The sequence below is a fragment of the Brachypodium distachyon genome, chromosome 4, assembly GCF_000005505.3.
Source record: "Brachypodium distachyon strain Bd21 chromosome 4, Brachypodium_distachyon_v3.0, whole genome shotgun sequence".
Lineage (NCBI taxonomy): Eukaryota > Viridiplantae > Streptophyta > Magnoliopsida > Poales > Poaceae > Brachypodium > Brachypodium distachyon.
The window spans coordinates 39,905,442-39,926,947 of record NC_016134.3 but is presented as its reverse complement, the minus strand read 5'-3'; the positions used below and the strand labels follow the sequence as shown (position 1 = coordinate 39,926,947).

Genomic DNA, 21,506 nt, shown 5'->3' with positions numbered 1-21,506 from the left:
TGAGGAGATAATTTTCCACCCCTGTGTTGCTACAAACAATAAAATACATGATGTGGACCGATGGTTGAGAAGTTTAATAATTTTCAAAAAAAGAAAAGGCTTGGGGGGTTTGTGGGCTGGTTTGGCTTAGGCCAAACGAGGGAGGGAGTGGCCTAAGGCCTTTAGGGTTTTGGGGAGGCAGTGGGCCTTGGAGGGTGGCCCAGGTAGGAGGGCACGAGAGTTCCTTCCGTTCGGGAGAAACAATGGTAGCTGCGGCTCTACTGGCTGCTGCTCGCCAGCGATAGAGGGAGGAGGAGGTGGCGCTGAAGTGACGATGATGGTGGGCGACCCTGGTTTCGAGGCGGCGCAGTACGGTGATGGAGGTCGGTGGTGGCGTCTTCCGACGGGGAGGCGGTGGCGTAGTTGGCGTCGTCCGCGGAGGTGGTGGCGGAGTAGACATCGTCATCAGAGGGGGTGAAGCATGGAGCCGTAGGGGTCCGATGGCTCGCCGGAGTGAGGTTCGGGTGTCTTTCCTGTTGGGGTACCGTCACGATCAATAGAGGGAGACGGCGCAAGAGGAGGAGCCGGAGTGAACAATGACGACGACAGCGACCCGCAGTGGCCGAGCGCCGGCGCGGGCGGGTATGGCAGGCTGGGCCCATCGGGTTACACAGCGGGGGTGGCCGTGCTCGTGAGCTTGCTGGGCATCGCCGCTGTTGGGGGGCCAATGCTGTGCCACGGGGAGCTCGTCAGCGCGACTGGGAGAGACGCTGCCGCGGGGGTGCCGCGGAGGGCTCGGATGCAGGAGGCCTTCTTTTTGCATGGATTGTCAATAGTTAAGTGAAACGGGTTTTTTTCTCGTGCGGGAGTGGCATATCCCTCGTAATTTTGATGAAAAGACCTACCGCCACGTCCGTACCATCTCCACCAACTCCAATTTAATATATTGGTATAGGTTACATAGAAATTTCTCGAACACTGGACGACCGCTACCGCCTCCAAAATAAAAGCCGATGATGTGCCGCTCAAATACCAAAAGTTAACCTGACTTTGTCGATGATAGCAAGAAAGTCCTTGTGCACTTGCCCTTAAGGACTAGCATCGCCAAGTCATAGTCGTCGTTGTCGGACACTTGAATCGATATGAAGAACGTAACGCCATATCTTGCTGGCTCGCACGCACGCCAAACCCTAACCTTGTCGCCTCAAGGGGACAATAAGAACCTATGCCTGATCCGTCCTAGGAACTAACTCAGGAGGAAAAATGAGCCTAATAGACCATCTCGACGACGAAACATCTCCATCCGCCAAGCGCCGCCTCCGTGAGGACCACACCATTTTCCACATGCCTCCCGGTGATGGTTGTTCGAAACGGCACCGGAACTGAGACCAAGTGGGGAGACCATACGATGAAGAAAAGATGACCACAGAGATGAAACTATAGTCTCCGGATGGATTTTCTATGGAGAGTTTGTTTGTTTCTCGTATGTGGGCTGTTTACTTCCACGGCATCCACGAGACGACACCTCGGGAAACAGAGCATCTGATGACAGTGCGGTGGTGACGGCGTCCATTCCATGGCTTCGTCCTTTCGTTAACTCTTAACTGATGCTAAGGCGAGCTGAGAGTGGCAGAGCAGGTGGCATGTTTGCATGTGGCCGATCTTGCCTGTGTGACTGTGCACGGTAAATGCGTTCACGCGCGCGGAGTATACGGCAGGGCTAGAAAATGGTCGACGTGCATGCGCACCGTACCGCTACATTAGTAGAGGAGCTAGCGCCTAGCGCTGATAAGGAGGGCTGGGAAATGGTCAGCGTTTGCTGAAAAGAGAAGGGATAAAGGGCAATATAAAAAGTGAAGGAAACTTCGTGCAAAAAATATCTAGGCATCTCCATCTTCCATCAGTTCCATGAAAGGCACCCGAGTATACTTTACTCGTTTGCAACCGTTGCAAATTATCCTACTCTGCAGCTTCGGTCGACTGAGCTGGTACAGAAAAGAGAAGAGTAATTTCCTGTTACCTTTCGATACTCGCAACTTTTTTCGTGTGCGACAGTATTCGGTCACAATTTCACTAGTCACAGCAAGCGAAAAGAACAGGTCGGTCGACCCGGTCCGCGAAGACACCGGAGCAGGAATGCAGGATCCGATGAACAAAAGCCAAAGAAGCAGGCGCGTGCGCGAGCAACGGCACAATTTCCTCTCGCCTTTCTCCCTCCCAAAGCAGAGTAGCGAAGCGTCGCAGCTCACCACTTTGTCTTCGACGCGGGGTGTCGCGGCCACTCGAAAGCCGCATCATTTCTGCCGACTGATTTGATTTGATTAGTGCATCCGACTGTTTGTGCCGTTGCTGCCGTCGTCAAATCTTCAATTATAAACCTGCTTAAACCCTCCGATACGTCAACGGCTCAACGCTCTCGCTCCAAGGACGACTCCACCACACGACCCACACGCCGTGGTCAGGGAACCGAGCCAGCTATGGCTTCCATCCCCATCCCCCCTCTCCTCCTCCTCCTCCTCTTCGGCGTCTTCGCCGCCTTCGCTTGCCACGGTAAGCCGGTCTTCCATTCACTGGATGCTAGGTGAGCTGAGTTGATCTAGCGACGGACGCGTTATTTACTGTGTGTGTTTGCTCTTGCAGTGGTCGATGGGAGCAGGACCCCCCACGGCCTCGGCGTCAACTACGGCAGGGTCGCCGATGACATCCCGTCGCCCCGCCGCTCGGTGCAGCTGCTGCGCGCGGCGGGGGCCGGGTCGGTCAAGATCTACGACGCCAACCCCGCCGTCCTCCGCGCGCTGGCGGGCACGCGCATCCCGGTCTCCATCATGGTGCCCAACGAGATCATCCCAGACCTCGCCGCGTCCGCCGCGAAGGCCGACGAGTGGGTGGTCCAGAATCTGCTCCCCTACCTCGCGAAGACGCGGGTCAAGTTCCTGCTCGTCGGCAACGAGGTGCTCTCCGACCGCTCCATCGCCACCTCCACCTGGCCGCGCATCGTGCCGGCCATGGAGAACCTCCACCGCAGCCTCCGCGCGCGCCGCGTCAGCAGCGTCAAGCTCGGGACCACGCTCGCCATGGACGCGCTCGTGTCCGGGGCCTTCCCGCGCCCGCCCTCCGCCGCCGTGTTCCGCGCCGACATCGCCGAGGCCGTCGTGCGCCCGCTGCTCCGCTTCCTCAACGGGACCAACTCCTACTACTTCGTCGACGCCTACCCGTACTTTGCCTGGGCCGGGAACAACGAGACCGTCCCGCTCGACTACGCGCTCTTCCAGGGCGGCAGCCGCTACGTCGATCCTGGCACGGGGCTCACGTACACCAACCTGCTCGACGAAATGCTCGACGCGGTGGGCGCCGCGATGTCCAAGCTGGGACACGGGGAAGTGAGGCTGGCCATTGCGGAGACCGGCTGGCCCAATGGCGGCGACTACGACCAGATCGGCGGCAACGCCCGCAACGCTGCCGTCTACAACCGGAACCTGGCGGCGCGGATGGCCAGGAACCCCGGCACGCCGGCGCGGCCGGGCGCCAAGATGCCGGTGTTCGTCTTCTCCCTCTACAACGAGAACCTCAAGCCCGGCCCGGGCACCGAGCGGCATTGGGGCCTGTACTACCCCGACGGCACGGAGGTGTACCAGATCGACCTCACCGGCCGGCGGCCGCTGTGGGCGTACCCGCCATTGCCGGCGCCGGAGAACAACACGCCGTACAAGGGCCCGATATGGTGCGTGCTGGCCACCCATGGCAGGAAGCTGAACGAGACGGCGGTTGGGGACGCGCTGACGTACGCGTGCGGGCAGGGGAACGGGACGTGCGATGCCGTCCAGCCCGGCGGCGAGTGCTTCCAGCCGAACACCGGGGAAGCGCATGCCAGCTACGCATTCAACTCGTACTGGCAGCAGTTCAGGAAGATTGGAGCTACGTGCTACTTCAATAACCTTGCGGAGCAGACTATTAAGGACCCAAGTAAGCTGCTCAAACTCAATACCGCTCCATACATTGTCAAATTACTACTTGCAGTTACTGCTCCATTCTTTGATCTACTCCTAGTGCGTTGGGTTAATGAAACTGTTTACCTTTTGGTTTTGGTTATCACCTGGTGAATGGAATAGGTAGGAGTAGTACATTTTGCAGATCAGCAAAATAAGTGATGTATTTAGGACTCTTTAGCTGGCCGTGGTGATGTACAGTAGACAAGGCTACAGTTTTGGGAACTAGTACTACAGGACCAGGTCGCTTCTAGGTGTCTTTTCTAATGATTGGGACGTGATAAAATTAAACTGTCACCAAGATTATGTTGGGTTATTCAAACGACCAACATAATACAAAATGACACACACTGTGCTCGTTTCTGAAAATAAACTAGGAAATCCATCTGGTGTCGTGCTGAACTACTATGTAGGGTTGATTTATGTATGTTGGATTGATGGTAATCATAACATGAGGATGATAGCCGGGATGTGCTGTCAATAAGAGAACTGTTTAATATGACAAGAGAGTAGACCCTAGACTTGTGTTGATCTTCACAAGATGTGTATGAGATTGTGTTACTGAGATTTAATCAACAGCATATATTGTGGTTGACCCAATGCATATGGATCTCGATTGTTTTAGATATTGTTTTAAGCATGATTAGAAAAGTTGTTTTCTGATGGCTCCAGCGTATCGAATCAGATGAGCATCTCTATAAGACTGTAACTATATGGCGCAGAGAATCAGGTTGTAGTTGCACACTTCTAAAAGATTGATTCAGATAGCACGGTAGAGTTGGCTGGCATTACCCCACAGGAACTGTTGCTTTCCGATGCTTTACTACATGTGCACTTTGATTGACCGAGTCAAAGGATCGCTTCAGAGCATGCCATTGCTATCTGCCAACTGCATGAGCTGATGAGCATCTATGCATTTGCAAGGTTATGGTTGTATGAATCGGTGTCATAAGTGCATTTGGGCATTTGCACTAGAGTGAATACAAAAACACAATTTCTGCGCAAGTATTATCGTAGGTGTTAGCACATATGTATAAGAGTCTATGTATAAACTTTAGGCTTTACTATGCAGATCATCTTACACGTTTTTATAGGAACAATGATAGTCTTTATGTCTAATTGCCATTTGTGGCGCTAGTTTGGTTTCTGAAACCCTTGCTTCAGTGCATTAGCGGTTTCTGCATAAGCAGAAGAAGATGGATTTTTGCAGTTGTAGGCGAAACGTCTGCATATGGTTTCCTTTCAGAGCTGAACTTATCCATCCCTTTCCTTTACTTCTTTTAGCTTCTCACTTTAGCTTAACATGGTAAAAGTCTAAAAGACGTTCTGCTGGATGTTACTTTGGTCTCGAAGTATAGAAGGCCTTTCCATTATTGCTCAAGTGATAAATCAAAATCTCCAGCTACAAACTACTACTCCATTTTCTGGGAAGTGCAAATCAATCAGATGGCATTTCCAGAAGATTTACTCGATTATATTAGTGCTTCCTGCTTGCTCACGCAACTGACTGTTTTTCATATGATGTTGCCATGCAGCTGCTGTTTTAGTGCCTATTCGGTTTGCATGAATCTCTTAGGAATTTTACAGGAATTCAACCCTTAGGAATTTTTCCCATGTGTAGCATTCGTTTTATAGGAATGAGAGTGTTAGATTTCTAAGGATTGAGTCCAAATTGGCCTAATTCCTAAGGATTTTAAGCACTAGGTAGAACCTCATTTTAAATTCCTAAGGATTAGAATGTCGTGCACACTCCAATCCTCTACTTTTTTTATGCCTATGGTTTCAAATTCCTATGAACCGAATAAACCCTTAGTCTTTAGTTGTTAACCTGCTGTGCTAATTCTGCTTTTTGCAGGCCACGGATCCTGCAAGTTCCACAGTTCCTTGGGCTGATTGATTACAAGGGAGGAGTACGGCAGAGGGGTGTGTGATCCCGATCTGTTAAGGGAGGACGGCAGTGGGGGATGTGATCCTGATCTGTGATTACTCTCGTTTTGTCAAAACCTGAGCACGTACTACCTAGCGACGTGTCTGTCACGGTTGAAGTTCTCACACTTGTGATGTAACAGGCGAACAGTGATAGCTTACTGTCGGTTTGACTGTTTTGTTGTGGTTAGGGGCTTAGGGCATCGTACACGTCATCTAGTGACAGATGAAATGATAGCCGCTGTAATTCGTTGGCTCTAGTTATGCCGTAACATTGTTTTCACTGGATATCTTCTCCGCACAAGCGCAGCTGCTCATCACATGTTGTTGCTAGCTATGCCTACTGACAATCTGTGCCCATGTCCGGATAATGCACAGGAGACTTGTTTGCTTGCGGTTACCCTGCAAGCACTCGTCGATAACGACGACACATTGCTTTGCTGGGAAGGAGGTGCGAAGGATTGCAGATTTACACCGTACCGAAGATGATCGGTATTAAGTACTGACTAGTGACTAATGGTAAGATTACTAATGGTGAAAAAAATAACACGATGGGTTTGCTTGCCGTGCATGTTAAGCATGGCAAATACTTACTTCCATGCCCATTTGTGCATTATTGATTTTTGTAATTTAACAACAACTAACAAGGGCAAAGGTGCTTCCATGCCCATGAGACAACATGCCAACACTCTTTGTTGTTTTTTCCCCTAGAGTTTCTTAAATTTGCAACGGGCCGCTGGGTGTTGCAAACTAATTGCTTTTAGTCGTCTTGATCTTGTTACCTTCTATTTGCTTGTTACTACATTTTTATTCTACCTTTGCTGCTAACTAGCACGATGTCGCTCTTTGTTGTTTTTCCCCCAGAGTTTCTTAAATTTGCAACGGCCGCTGGGTGTTGCAAACTAATTGCTTTTAGTCGTCTTGATCTTGTTACCTTCTATTTGCTTGTTACTACATTTTTATTCTACCTTTACTGCTAACTAGCACGATGTCGTGCGGGCTCGACCTGATGATCGTTGTTGTATTATTATTTTTGTACATGTGTCGTTGATGTTTTTTATTTCATTGTACCTCTTTTGATTTCCTGCCATACATGTATACTCTCTTTGTTCGGATTTATAAGGCCCGCACGGGATGCGGAACTTTAACGAAACATTACTTTGGTAATACGACGATATTGTGACACAACAGAGATATCTATCAATCTATGTATTAGTATTGAAACTGTATCAATAGTATAACGTTTATATACATACTTTTTTCTTTCTTATAATTGACTCAAAGTTCGTCACAAAATTCAATGAAGACCTTATAAATCCGGATGGAGGGGGTACAATTCATTGATATTGGACTCTGTCCGATACGTATCTATTTGTAATTTTAAAATCGAACACATGAGATTTGTATACCTAATAGCAACTCGAGTAGATTCTCTAAATTTAAGCCCCCAAATTTCTATATGGGGATCACCTATAAAAGAGTCTTTCCGTGAATTTGTGTTTATTCCGGCAAACTCCTTATCTCACTCCCCTTATTCAACCGCTTTTCTAAACTCACGTGCTTCAAACGACTTATTCATATAACTTAAATTCATGTTACTTTAATCCAACCATCTATTCTATAGCACTTGAATAAACTATATAATATGGAGTATTATAACGATTATAATTTAATTAACATAGTTTTTTATTAGCGGTATGTGTTTTACAAATTGTTCTACACAAGCGTATTATCCACGTGAATGAGTACCAAAAACACATCTGTCAAACTGCATCTACGTCTCTACTACTACTCGAATTGCTCTCCCCTTGATCTCTACATGAAAAAATATCCACATGCAGCAAATGGCTGTTCCCCTTTTCTCCTTCTCCCTCTCTTCCATTTTTCTCATTCTCTTTCTATTCCTTTCCCCGTACAGGCTGAGGCTCACCCGATGCCCAAAATCAACCGCCGCTGCCACCGGCAAGGCTACCGGCCGCCTCTCCCCATCCCTAACACCGCCGTTGTCTCTCCCTCCCCAACACTGCTGCCACCGACTGCCTCAACCAACGCCGCCGCATCATTGGTCGCTGCTGCGCCAACCTCGACGCCACTCGGCACTACCTTCCCCCTCTCCTGTCCAGCAGCTCGACGACGACCCGCCCAGATTCGGCAGCGCCCAACTGCTTCCTGCTGCTAGTTTGGCACGCCAGCTCCACCAGCGGTTTGTTCTTAGGAAGCCTTAACGTGACATATTTAGACTCGGTGTTTCCTTTAAGAGGTTCAACCGAACGTAACATCAAACGAGCCGATTGTAGGACGTTAACATCAAATCAACGTGTAGGACTCCTAGCTCTCATATCTAAGCTAGGGCTGAAAATAATTGGAGTGATGTGAATCAATGTGGAGGCTCCACTCGGTACCCCTCATATTATCAGTAATTGTAACATATTGGGCCTTAAACTGCTTTAATGTTTTATTTTACCTCATCAAATATACCTCTCTCATTAAATCAATCTCGTGTTAATAAATTATAGATCTCTAGAGAAGATGCGTGCAAAGCATATAAATGCAAGATTTTGTTTGATATAAATTGTGATGTAGTGGGACGTGCAAAGCATATAAATGCAAGATTTTGTTTAATATTATTGTGATGTAGTAGGACTCGATTTATTTGTAGCAACCATACGTACGTGCAAAGCATATATATGCAAGATTTTGTTTAATATAAATTGTGATGGAGTGGGACTCGATTTCTTTGTAGCAACCAAACGTGACATGTTTCTTTTTCTCGGTACGGTTGGGATTTGGTTTCCTTTTAGCAGCCACGTCACATGTTTTCAACTAACATGTGTTTCTACAGATATGAATTCTGAATTAAACGTGTGTACATTTTTTACGTCTCTTAGATCTCAGATCCAACGACCAGAATAATTGTAATGGTGTGGATCAACATGGTGTTCCGCGTAATCGCACAGAAAATATCTTTACCCATCTTTAATATTTTGACTCACAAAGATATATGTGTCGTTGTATTATTCTAAAAGCACCAAATAAATGATAGGTGTGTCATTTGTATGCGCTATTAGACCATTGTTAAAATAAATTTTCGTCCAAGATCATGAGCATGCATGATTGGTTGTTACGGAAGTAGAATTAGTAAACTGCACTACACATACACTCAAATAAAGTTCGGACAATGCATTTCTACAGAATCAGGGATAAAAATCGTGCATCTAGAAAAAAGAATTAACTAATATCACACTACATCTAGAAGTACGGAAGTATATCGTGTTTTGAAGCTGACACAATATTTTAATTCTTATGTGGTTTTAGATCATAGTCCATAATTTTAAGTTCACGGCACATTGGTTCATCAATGTACGCATTGAACTAATTCATTGTTTGAGGTGATATTAGTTTTGTATCTGGAATTAAAGTCAAGATCACGTGCGTGAACATGGTCCTTATCTAAGATGATTGATCATTTGTGGTCTATAAATCACACATATTCACAAAAATAAAGCTCGCAAGCTGAATTGGCTAATCACTTGATTGCACCGATAGGTCATGTGTACGCCAAGTTATATTAATAGGTAATTTCTGTAGGAAATCATCATGGAGAGTAAGTGCTTTTACGTGATTATGCTATCAATACTTTGTACCAATATTTGATCAGTAACTGCTTTTTCATTTGCTATCTAAACAGTCGCTCGTATACAATGTTAATTAGTAGCCATATATAAATTCATGATCACGTGTTGGTATATGAAATTATAATTCTTTTAATGACCTTTAAAAACGTTTATAAAATATAGATTCTGGAAAATTCTATAAGCTTTCAACTTAATATTCTCGTTAACCGTGAAAATACAATAAAAATATTGTTGTGTCAATCATAATTATCGTGTAGCACACTATGTTGCGTTAGACACCATACAAATAAATATTTGGCTTAGTTAGCATATCAGGCTTATGTGGGCCTCGAGCCACTTTGATGTTTTGTCCCTAGCCCATCAGATATACCCAAATCATTATATCTTAACCATCAGATATAATATCTAACGGTTTAATAATTCAGATTATGTAGATCATCATGAAGCTTCCCCTCGGTATCCCTCATATTGCTTATATAATATCGGATTAAAATTCTACGTGATTATACTATCAAAACCTGCACTAAAGTTTAGATCCTGAGCTAGGCATTTACGTTTGGACTTCCGTAGCAATTTCATTTGCTATCTTGCCAATTGTTTGTATGCGATGATAATTAGTAGCCATAGATAAATTTAAGATTGCATATTGATATATAGAATTATACTCCCTCCGTCCCATATTAAGTAACTCAAATTTGTCTAAAAAGGAGGTATCTATATACCAAAATACGTCTGGATGCATGTAATGTTTCAACAGTTAATATGGGACCGAAGGAGTATTTATTTTAATGCTCGCTTATAAATCATGTTTACAAAATATACGTTAGGGCGAATTCAGCGAGCGTATTACATAATATTCTTGTGTTCCTGAGAAACAACGAAAAATTTGTCACGTCATAGCATATTTATCGTCTAACGCAGTTCGATGTTGTGTTTGAAGGCATACAAACATTTGGCTTAGTTAGCACACTGGGCCTATATGAGCCTCAGACCACTTTGATGTTTGTGCTTATCCCATCAGATATATACCCACCTTATTAAATCTTAACCATCAGATATAAAATATAACGGTCTTAATATTCAAAATGATGTGGATCTTTGTGGAGCCTCCGTTTGGTACCTTTAATTGCTTTTAGTATAATAGATTTTTTTAAGCATATTCACTTCAATTTATTTTTGTATTATAACCGATTGTTGCCCAGTACAGGCCTGTCAGTAGAGCTGGTTTTGGGCTAAGAATCGATCTCTGTTTATCCAAAAGTCCAAAGCACAATTTACGGTAACATGTTTTGGAGTACGTGGGCTTCGGTTTCTCAGCCAACGTGACATGCGTACGTAACATATTTTCTACGGATCTGAATTTGAACGTGTCTGTGAGGATAAAGGCAAATGTTTTTCACGGCCCTCAGATCTCAGATCTAACGATCAGAGTAATTCTGATGATGTGGATCAACATGGAGGCTCCCCTCGGTACCCCTCATATTGCTTTTAATATATAATAGATTATAATGAATTAATGATCCTCTAAATAAACTGGTGAGCCAGCTGTTTTTGATTACATCATTTCTGTCTCTTTAAGTTCCTCTAGTCTTTTGTACTCATTCATTGCATTATGTTAATAATACATTGAAATTTTACTGCTCTTTTATAGTGAGGCTCCTAATAGAAACATTTAAATGCCTTATTTCAGTTTGTACTGAACCATTTTAGTGGTCTATTTCAAATATCATTGAATGTTTGTTGATTTGTTTATTTGCTGTTTTTAATAGAACATGCTTCTCTAAACAATGCTGCAAGCTGCATTGAAACCGGCCTTGTTGATTGCACCAATAATTCTTCTGAAAATGTAAATGAAGGCAATGGAACCAGTTTACCAAGGACTTGCACGAATGGAAATCAACATAAAGTGGTGAAACATTGCTCTGTAATTGCACCACTTGCAGTTGCACACCTAGCTGAACGAGAAGATAGGATGAGTATCAGGATGCATCTCCTTTTCTTCAGCAATCAGATCGAGATGATGGGGCAGCAGTGACGCCTAAGACATATATTCCTACAGAGATCAAGAATAGTGTTCCATTGGGTACAAGTGTAGCTGCAGATTTAACCTCTGTTGATATGAATGGATTGTGCGAGGATCATTTATCAAGAGAACCAAGCATGACTTATTTCCCCGCTGTCTCTAAATTTGAAAATGTAGTTGAGTGTTTATTAGCGGATAGAGATCCTGAATTGGCTGGTCCTGAAGATAGTACAAAGTTTCAGAGTACAGATGAATGCTCAGTAAACATTGACAGCAATGGTACAGATGTTGAGGTAGACAGAGAATCTGATAAAACATCTGGCTGTTGTGAGTTTGTTGGTGATTCATCTCTTCAGAAATGTTCTCCACTTATGTCCGACACGGAATCACAATCCACGTGTTCCAGAAAGGTAGAAAGCTTCACGGAAGATGGTGTGGATGTTCTGCATATCATGTCTGAAGTATCACCAAGAGCAAAAATAGTAGGAGCGGATAATATTGGATCTGAAACAGTATCTAATTCTGGAACAAACTTTGTGCCGGTTGAAGATGAGTTGAAGCTCACTTGCACCAAAAGTACTTCAACAAATTGCTCCGCAGAGTACCCACGGAACTTGTCTGTTGTAGATACTTCTGGTGCTCAGCAGCCAGTTGAAAATTCATGCCTGGGAGATTCAGTATGCTCTGTACTTGGTTACCAGAATGACCTTGCTGTGGCTAATGCCGATGGCATGCTTAAGTTCATTGCTGAGGACAACTGTAGTGAAGGCATTTTAGTGAAGGGCAGTGAGTTGGATTCCTTTTATGAGGAGAGGCCACAACAAGATGTTAACCACACTATTACTGTGGCGGAAAGAAATCCCTCTTTAGAAAAGCATAATGGATTCTCTAAAGAGGCATCTGCAACAGAGAGAATGATACTGGGGTAGGAAAATATCAAGTTTCTACAAGTCAGGAGCATGTCACTTTACTAATGGATCAAGCGGCTTGCAACAAGAATCCATTTATTCTAGATGACAGCAGGAATGATGATTTATTTGAGCTTGCCTCTGACAGTTTCCATCTAGAGGCACCAAATGCTTTGGACTCCAAGCAGCAAGTTGACTCTACATCTCCGACTGCTTCAACCAAACTATCATTGCTGGAGGGCAACACTGTCTGATGTCAGGTGAGAATTCTGACTATCCACTTTGTAGTAGCGTATTCTCTGCCACAAGACGGTGATTATTATTTCTGTTGTAGCATCGTCCAGTTTGAAGTTCAGAAAGTTCAAAACATTACTCTTTACTAGGCATATTTGATATCATTGTTTGGTTTTGCTCTGCCCATCCCCCCCCCCCCCCCCCCTCCCCCCCTTCAAGTTTTTGGTTATGAAGAAGAACAGTTAAGTGCTAAGCCGAGGAAGGCCATCTAAGTTGTTTAGTCTAGTTTTGGTTGATTGAAGTATTTGAACACTGTAGGTGGTGTTTGTGTCTATACTCCACTTAAAAACATTAAAAGTTACTCCGATCCATAACAAGTGTCAGTGATTTAAAGTCTAACTTTGTACACTACATTATGCTTCCTGCACTAATGTCTAGACGCATCAATAGCCTGAAGTGCTTGCTTGAATGTATCGCTTTGAATGGAAATCTCGTTTATTAATTTTGTAACGGGGTCACTATTGTTTATGAAAACACCTTTTTAGCTACAAAAACGGTCATCACCTTTTTCCTCCTTCCACGTACCACATGTCCCTTGCTTCCCACTTCTCATTATCAAAAAAAATTCCCACTTCTAGGAGGAATAGTGGATGATGGTGATGGTTAACGTGTATGTGAAGTGTGTAAATATAAACACAAGGACTGCAGTCACTTCTTATTTTCATATGTTCAGTTACTTCAAGCCTTGTTGTCGCAGTCTAATTGTATACCTTTTCCCTCCTTCATATCGTAAAAGATTTATATATTTACATGATATTATGCACTGAAATTCATTGAACATTCCTGGCAGATGTCTGCATGCATGCTGTGGCAAGTGAAAATGTGTATGCAGTTGGTGAAGAAGACATGACAGTCAGTACCAGTGCAGATCTCACAAAGGACAATTCCTTGCATGATTGCTCATTGAACCATAGGATGCAGGATTGTGAATCACAGACAGGCAGTACCCCTCCTGTACCATCTCAAGTATTTCTGACAGAGTTTGGCACAGTGCCTGTTTCTCAGGAAATCAATTCACTTGACACATATGTTGAAGAAAAGATTGAGACTGAAGACACCGGTGCAAAAGATATGACGGTGGTTGGAGGCATAAACAAATTTGAAGAAAAGAAGGAGACAGAAGACACTGGTGCGAAGGAGATGAATGCAATACTGGATTTAGATAATATTGAGGAAGAGACGCTGGCTCAAGACACTGGTACAGAGATGGATGCAGTACAACATGCAGATGATGTTGAACAAAAGAAGCAAGCTGAAGACAGAGGCGCAAAGGGAGTGAGTGCAATACGAAGTGTTGGGCCTGAAGGAGCAAAGGTAGTAAGAGCAGTAGGAAGCACAAAAAAAATTCAGAAAAAGAATCAGACTGAAGACGAGCCAAGAAGATGGACACATAATTTAATGCAGATGATGTTGAAGAGAAGAGACAGGCTGATGACACCAGCAAAGAAGAGATGGATGAAGTGCAACACACAGATAGTGCGGAAGAGAAGAAGCAGCCTCAAGAAACTTCTGCAAAGGAGATGAACTCCGTACAAAGCACGGATAGTGTTAAAGAGCAGAAGCAGACTGAAGGCACCTCAAGGTTGAATTCAGGAAGGGTTCATGTCCCTCTGAAGGTCCTCCTCGCCGAGGCGAGCTTGGAGAGTAAAGAAAAGAGGCCCAGCACGAAGGAGCGCGTCCTGTCATTCAGACGACGAGTATCTAAGGATGACAAGCTGGTTCCGAAGACCAATACTGGGACTCACCTGCCAAGCTGCCTCATGACAACATCGACAAGAGGTCCAAAGCAAGGAAACAACCATGGATGCCGTTCATCTGCTGCCACTCCGTGCACTAATGCTGCCTTTCTTCGGCTCCAAGCTCCTATACGCCATGCGAATCTCGTTGTATCCGTGGAAACTTTTAGTATTTGTGCGAGGATTGGAAAACGTTTTGTATTGCATCGGTCATCATCATGTGTCACCTGAACTAATGTTGTGATTGCTGTCATCTTCGCCTCTTGGGTCATCATCATGTGAAGGAGGCCACCGCCCACCGGCGCCTTGATAAGGCGATCCCAGTAAGCTCGAGGAGCATTACCGGTCCGACGTTGGTAAACCTCGGGGGGCGCACCCACGGATCACTACATATCGCCGTTCGCCGCCTAGTCAACCTTCCACCCTTTCCTCAACTTCTTCCGCTTCCCGAGCGTGTTAGGCGGCGGCGCACGAGCGTCAGTGTGATCCTGTCCAGAGTGTAACATCTTTTGTGCGTGAGTGCGACTTAGGCTTCTGAGACTGGTCCCTGACTTGTGGTTAAAGCCTTTAAAGGTTTAAGAATTAGTAACACAACCCGAACTCCCCAGACCCAAACCCGGGCAGGCCAACACTGCCGCTCTATAAACACAACACATCACAATTTGGGACGCAAGTTCGGCCAAAAAATCCTCTCCCCTGAACAAACTCCTGCTGCATCCATGGCGAAGCCGCAGCTTCTTCTCTGCCTGCTGGTCGCCGCCGCCGCGCTGCTACTCGTCGGTGAGTGCGCCCCCTCTGTAGCCTCGATCTTGGGGGCGCTCCCCCACCCGTACGCGGCACTCTCTGATCCGATCTGACTCTGTTCCTTGCAGCCTCCGCCAAGAAGTCGGCCGACGTGACGGAGCTCCAGATCGGCGTTAAGGTACCTGTCCTTGGGCTCTTGGCTCTTTTGTCAGGAAGGTATTTCGTTCAGAATTGTATATTTTCTGCCGGTTTTTGTTGGCCGGGATTCAGTTCAAATTGAGTGGTGTCGGTTTAGGTGGTATGCAGGCGTGGTTTCATCAGATCCAAGTTGTAGTTTACGCAGAATATATTAGACTAGATCCATTATTCCCTTGGATTGTTAGAATTTTGAGAAAGCAAGTCCTGGTAGGAGTGATGTTTCTATGGCAACAAAAACCTATGGCTTTGCTGGCAAAAGAATTTGTATTAATCTAAGAATACATTGAGATCGTGATTTGTAAAGTGTTCTGACTGACTCAACATGCGTGTTGCATTTTCAGTGTAACTGTTTACACTGTATTTTCTATTCCTATTTGAGTTATCTCACAGCAGAGTGCACCTTCTAATTCATACGGTCCTAGAAAATTGAGGCTTATGGTTTGCATTTGGAGCGTAATAGATCATTGTTTTTGTTTACTTTAGGCAGTTAACAGAACAAGGTTTCACACAACCAATACCCTAAGATATTAGCGTAGTGAGCAAACACTACTGCCTCCCCCCCATAAACTGATTATGCAATAAGTGCAGGCTGAATCCAATTTGCCTGAAAGATTTACCGAAGCCTTGCTATGAAAAACAGTACCCATCAGCATTTAACAATAAAATTTGTGCAGTGCTGATCCCAAAGATGCATGTTGATGAATCAAGATAATTTGAAGGAAACAACAGCTCTTAACAAAACAAATGGTGATACATACATATGGAATTTAAAACTTAACCGTGATAGAGCATATATAAGCATTTCGCTACATTCAGTTTCTGTTTTTGATTTAGTCATACCCTTGCATTGATATTATGTCCTTATTGCAATTTTCAGCACAAGCCAAAGTCCTGCAGCATTCAAGCACACAAAGGTGACAGGGTTAAAGTTCACTACCGTGTAAGTTCAATATTCTGTTGTATGACCTGTTTAATTTGTTTTTCTTTGCAATAGAGATCATGAATATTTTCTAGACAGTTTTGACTTGGCAATAACTGTAACACCTTTTTATTTTCTTGAATTAGATAACTGTATTGTCTTCTTTCTCTTCAGTTTGGTTCCCACCAACTTGCATGCCTTAATCCTGGTCTTTTGACTCACATAAGAACTTTGCCAATTATAATTTGTGTAACATTTCTTTCAGTGGACACAAATTAATTTTCTTTGTGGAAGCTACAAGACATCATTTTAATCTGTCCAAAAATAGCATTGTGATTAGTGCTTCTCTGACATCAATTTTCTTCTGAATTATGTTGTTGACCTGTTCTTCTCTACCACATCTATCTACCAGGGAAAACTTACTGATGGCACAGTTTTTGATTCTAGCTATGAGAGGGGTGACCCGATTGAATTTGAATTGGGCACTGGTCAAGTAATCAAAGGTAAATGTGTAAACGGTCCATTGGTAACAATTTCCATCATTTTCGATTTGGTTCCATGCTTGAATTTCTATACAATGCTCTGTAGGATGGGATCAGGGAATTTTGGGGATGTGTGTTGGTGAGAAGCGGAAGCTGAAGATTCCTTCAAAGCTTGGCTACGGCGATGGGGGATCACCACCTACCATTCCTGGTATGACATTTTATGCTCCTTTTCTTTAGAGTTTACTGTTGCATTCAAGTTAGCTTTTTCATAATCATCCAAGTAGATTGCTTCAAAGCCCTCCTCTAGTCAGGCCTTTGTTTCTCTTGCAGATTAACTGAGGCTTTTACTTTTCCTTTCGGCGTGCAGGTGGAGCAACTCTCATATTCGATACTGAACTCGTGTCCGTCAACAGTGAGCCAGCCACCAAATCAGACGATGAAGATGAGCTTTAGACAGCCAGGTGCAGCAAGATCATCTTCCGGATCAAAGAAAGCCTAGTTTTCAAATCACATAGATGAAGAAACCATGAGACTTTTACTTTAGTTGGGCAAAAGCAGTGCCTCAATAGAGACAGGAACGTTCTCTTACCATGATCAAACACAGTCTAATTGTCAAAATCAGATAGATCAGTGACTCTTGTTAGTCTTGTATCTGGCGACCACTTGGTCCTTGGGAACAATTATCCGTCCAATCATATTTCTTACTTGCAGGTTTACCACTGTTACTTCTACTTTTGTTTGTGGAATGGATCTAAATGAAGATGTCCATGTCGGTTAGGCACAATGGATGTAACGAGTAGCAAAAATTAGCCTTTTTATTAGCAAGTATAAAGCAATATTTATATGTTGCGTGGGCCCTGCCTTGTCAATTTTCGTGTGGTACTATCTGTAAACAGGTCGCCCTAAGATTATGTTCAACGGGATACCCAAATTTTGTCCTCACCCCGTTTTGGGGAGGAGGGAGAGTGGACTTAACATTTTACTCGGTACACGGAGAATACTTTGGCTCGTTAAGCTAAAGAACCGAGTAGAGTATCTCCTGAAACTCATAAACGAGCTTAATGAGCCGAGCTAATGAGTCTCGCGAGCATGCTCGTTACCTCGTTATCTGGCGAAGCATTGATCGAAAAAACCCATAGCTGGTTAGGCCCAGCGGCTCCCCTCCCGAATAGGCACGCACGAAGACGGAGTTCCCGCCGGCGAGCACCAGAACCGGATCTAGCCGCAGTCTGTCCGCAATTAAGGTAAGCACTGTCCCTCCTCCTGCGTCCTGCCTCCCTCTCTCTGTCCAGGAAAAATCGGGCGACGGGCGTCACGGCTTGCGGCCTCGTGCGGTCGCGCCGACGGCCTGGTCGCCTCGGCGCCTCTCCCGTCGACGCTCTGCCACTGCATCCTCGCCCACTGTTATTGTGTTGTGCTGCTATTAATCTATTACGGTTTATTATATAATGATGTATAAATGTTTTGATTGTCATTTTTTCTACATACATGATGCCCCTTAGCGCCCGTCGAACGCTCGCGAGCAGTAAACAAACCGAACCGAACAGACTTTGATGTTCGTTAAGGTTAACGAGCATAACAAGCCGAGCTCTTAACGAGTCGAGCGTGCTCGTTAGCCAGGCCTCAAGCATCAGTGGACCGTCCGCCTGGTGTCTGGACGTTTGCGTGGGCCATCATGACTGCTCATGGCTGAGATCGAGGTACAGCTGGCCTGGCCCGGCCCGGCCCGGCCAAAATTAGCTTGGTGGGCCCAAAACCAAGAAAGACGGAGTAGAAAAGCTAAACGGGCCGGGCCATGTTGGCTGACATCGCAGCCGTCCATCACACCAGGACTGAGCCCACCATTAGGGTTTATCTCTACTCGCGGTGCCCAACATCACCCTCGCACTCTCACCACCTGTCCACCTCCACGGACGACCCAACTCCGCCGCCGCCACCGCCACCGCCAGACGCGCTGTCTCCGTCGCTCGATTGCAAGGTACTGCCACCGCGCCCCCGCCTTAATTATATACAGATCTCGAAAGTAGAAGTGACACCCTCCCTCCCTTCTCCTGTTGCAGAATGGCGGTGCCGCTGCTGACTAGGAAGATCGTGAAGAAGCGGGTCAAGCAGTTCAAGAGGGCGCACAGCGACCGCTACATCGGGCTCAAGGTAGCTTCGCTCTCGCAACTTGCCCTGCTTGCGATTGATGAGTGGATCTGATTTAGATGTCGTGTTAATTTTTGCTGCGAAGTTGTCTGGTGGTTGGGGCTAAGTGAGCATAGATGAGATGACTTTGTTGTCTAATGAACTGTAATCCATTGAGGCCATTCATGGTGTTAACTTTCTAGTATACACAACGGATTAGTGTTGCCCCTGTCATGGTCACTACAGATTTCCATCGATGCCCTGGGGTTTTCGTTCTTCAGAGTTTGTTCTGTATGTTGCAGTTATCTTTTGTGCTCTATTTGTGAATGAGGTTGTGTGTGATTGCAGTTAGATCAGTATGATAAAAGGTATTTTACACAGGGCACTCATTGGATATTTTTGGATAAAGAAGTCATATGCCCTCTAATTTACTCATTTGTTGTTTGTATTTGGAGTTTTGGACAGCCTCTTTAGCCAAAATTGGCTGCTGCGTGAAGTTAGTGCGGAGGTCCTTTAATGTGGAGGTCTTTTATTATGTCCGTTTAACAGGTTGTGCTGCTTTGTTATAATTATTCTCGTGAGCTGGGAACATGTAGTTCATGTTGGGATGGATTCTGAATTTCTAATGACCCCTCACACCTGTTTATTCATGTGGAGCCAGGCGATTTTTTGCAACCTGCACTGCTTGCGGTTGATGCTTGGATCTGATTTAGATGTCATGTCAATTTAACAGTACCATCTCCGAATCCTTGGCTGCAAAGTTGTCTGGTGATTGGGGTTTGGTGAGTACAGAGGGGATGGTTTTGTTGACTAATGATCAATCCATTGGGGCTATTCAGGGTGTTAACTTTCTTGTAGACACTAGACACCATAGGTCAGTATGTTGCACTGTCATGATAACTACAGATTTCCATTGATGCCACATTGTTTTCGTTCTTGAGAGTTTGTTTTGTTTGTTGCACTTGGCTTGCGTACTCCTTTGTGATGATGTTGTGCATGCCTGCTGTTAGATCAGTATGGTCATGACGTACTTTAACCTTTGGTACTCAGGGTATTTGTTCAATATTTAAATTAGTCACATAGCCTCTAATTTATGGATGATCTGATCGTGTAAGCTCTACCCATCTGGTGATTGTACTTGGACAGCTTCTTTAGCTGAGATTGGCTGCTGCTTGGAATTAGAGCAAAAGTCCTTTATAAATATGTCCATCTAGCTGGTTGTGCTATTCCTAGTTGCTTTGTCATAAAGGATTATTCAGTTATTCCTTTGCAGTTTGTGCTTGCTTATGTAACATTAGCCACCAATAGCAAGGATTCAGTACAATTGTTCATCTACACACCATTGCTGCTTCTCTAATTTTGTTGTGAATAGTTTCACCATTCTGGTAATACACCAAATGCTTGGATGTCATCTACTTTTCTGTCTTTCTGTACTTATCTTGCTATAGTTGGTCAAGCTGCTACCCTTTGGGTTTATTGATTCACTTGTACCACTGTTATGTATAGACAAGCTGGAGGAGGCCAAAGGGTATTGATTCTCGTGTCAGGAGGAAGTTCAAGGGATGCACCTTGATGCCCAATATTGGATATGGCTCTGACAAGAAGACCAGGCACTACCTGCCCAACAAGTTCAAGAAGTTTGTGGTGCACAATGTATCTGAGCTGGAGCTGCTTATGATGCACAACAGGTATGCATTTCTTAACTCACCGGGCTGCAGTTATCTTGCACATCCAGTGCCTGATCTAGTAGCATTTGCTAATACTAGCACCTTTCTGCAAATAGGACCTACTGTGCTGAAATCGCTCATAACGTGTCCACAAAGAAGCGCAAGGAGATAGTGGAGCGTGCTGCACAACTCGACGTCGTGGTCACCAACAAGCTTGCCAGGCTTCGCAGCCAGGAGGACGAGTGAAATATTCCCAACAGTAGTAGTTTTGGATTGGTTCATCTGTAGGAGACTTAAGACCCGTGTCAGGAAATCTGTTCTCCTTTCTGTTTGCCTGAAGGATTTGGTACTATTAACCATATTGCTATCGATAACGACTATGTTCTCGTGCTATAAGAACATCAATTTTGAAGCAAAAGAATGTGGATTGTTCTTGATTATCAGCAGTGGAAGAGTATTATGGTTGCCTCATCCCTGCCTTTGCAGCTGTTAGCTGTGCCTGTGTGGTTAGTCGGGTGCTGCAGTGTGGGATAAGTGCAGGAATTATGTGGTCATGCTCAAGCATTCCTGACAAAATAAGTTAATGAAGTTTAGAGTAGGTCATGGAGTAGTTTGCAGGGCAAAGTAACCTTGCATAGGTTCATGTGCAGAGGGCCTGACCCTTGCTTAGCAAGTCTCGCTCTCGATTTTCCAACTCTTCAACGTAGCAGTAACGTGTAATCATGCCGATAGCTCGCTGTTTGGATTTGGCCTCCTTTTTGCCTGCTCCTTGCATTTTCAGAGAGGGAATACGCACAAATCAAAGTACACGTGGCAGAAAGACATGTTTAGAAGATGGGTATTTCTTGACTTTTTTTGGTGTTTAGTATAAATTTGACT

At 44.8% G+C, this 21,506-nt stretch overlaps 3 protein-coding genes and 1 pseudogene across 3 annotated transcripts; all 4 read left to right on the top strand.

Annotated features, from left to right (window-relative positions):
• The first annotated feature begins 2,161 nt into the window (after nucleotides 1-2,161).
• LOC100840853 (probable glucan endo-1,3-beta-glucosidase A6) lies at nucleotides 2,162-6,211 on the top strand. The gene is made up of 3 exons (XM_010240028.3): nucleotides 2,162-2,529; nucleotides 2,620-3,942; nucleotides 5,821-6,211. Exons 1-3 carry the CDS (start codon nucleotides 2,457-2,459, stop codon nucleotides 5,856-5,858), a joined length of 1,434 nt encoding a protein of 477 aa, XP_010238330.1. The 5' UTR covers nucleotides 2,162-2,456; the 3' UTR covers nucleotides 5,859-6,211.
• A 4,769-nt stretch (nucleotides 6,212-10,980) lies between these two features.
• LOC100840553 lies at nucleotides 10,981-14,691 on the top strand (annotated as a pseudogene).
• A 383-nt stretch (nucleotides 14,692-15,074) lies between these two features.
• Nucleotides 15,075-17,675, top strand: LOC100837933 (peptidyl-prolyl cis-trans isomerase FKBP15-1). Its single transcript, XM_003578325.4, has 6 exons — nucleotides 15,075-15,267; nucleotides 15,360-15,409; nucleotides 16,307-16,369; nucleotides 16,761-16,851; nucleotides 16,937-17,041; nucleotides 17,201-17,675. The coding sequence occupies exons 1-6, from the start codon at nucleotides 15,207-15,209 to the stop codon at nucleotides 17,284-17,286; spliced, it is 456 nt and encodes a 151-aa protein (XP_003578373.1). The 5' UTR covers nucleotides 15,075-15,206; the 3' UTR covers nucleotides 17,287-17,675.
• A 978-nt stretch (nucleotides 17,676-18,653) lies between these two features.
• LOC100837622 (60S ribosomal protein L32-1) lies at nucleotides 18,654-21,070 on the top strand. Its single transcript, XM_003578324.4, has 4 exons — nucleotides 18,654-18,811; nucleotides 18,894-18,984; nucleotides 20,467-20,648; nucleotides 20,744-21,070. Exons 2-4 carry the CDS (start codon nucleotides 18,895-18,897, stop codon nucleotides 20,871-20,873), a joined length of 402 nt encoding a protein of 133 aa, XP_003578372.1. The 5' UTR covers nucleotides 18,654-18,811; nucleotide 18,894; the 3' UTR covers nucleotides 20,874-21,070.
• The last annotated feature ends 436 nt before the right edge of the window (nucleotides 21,071-21,506 follow it).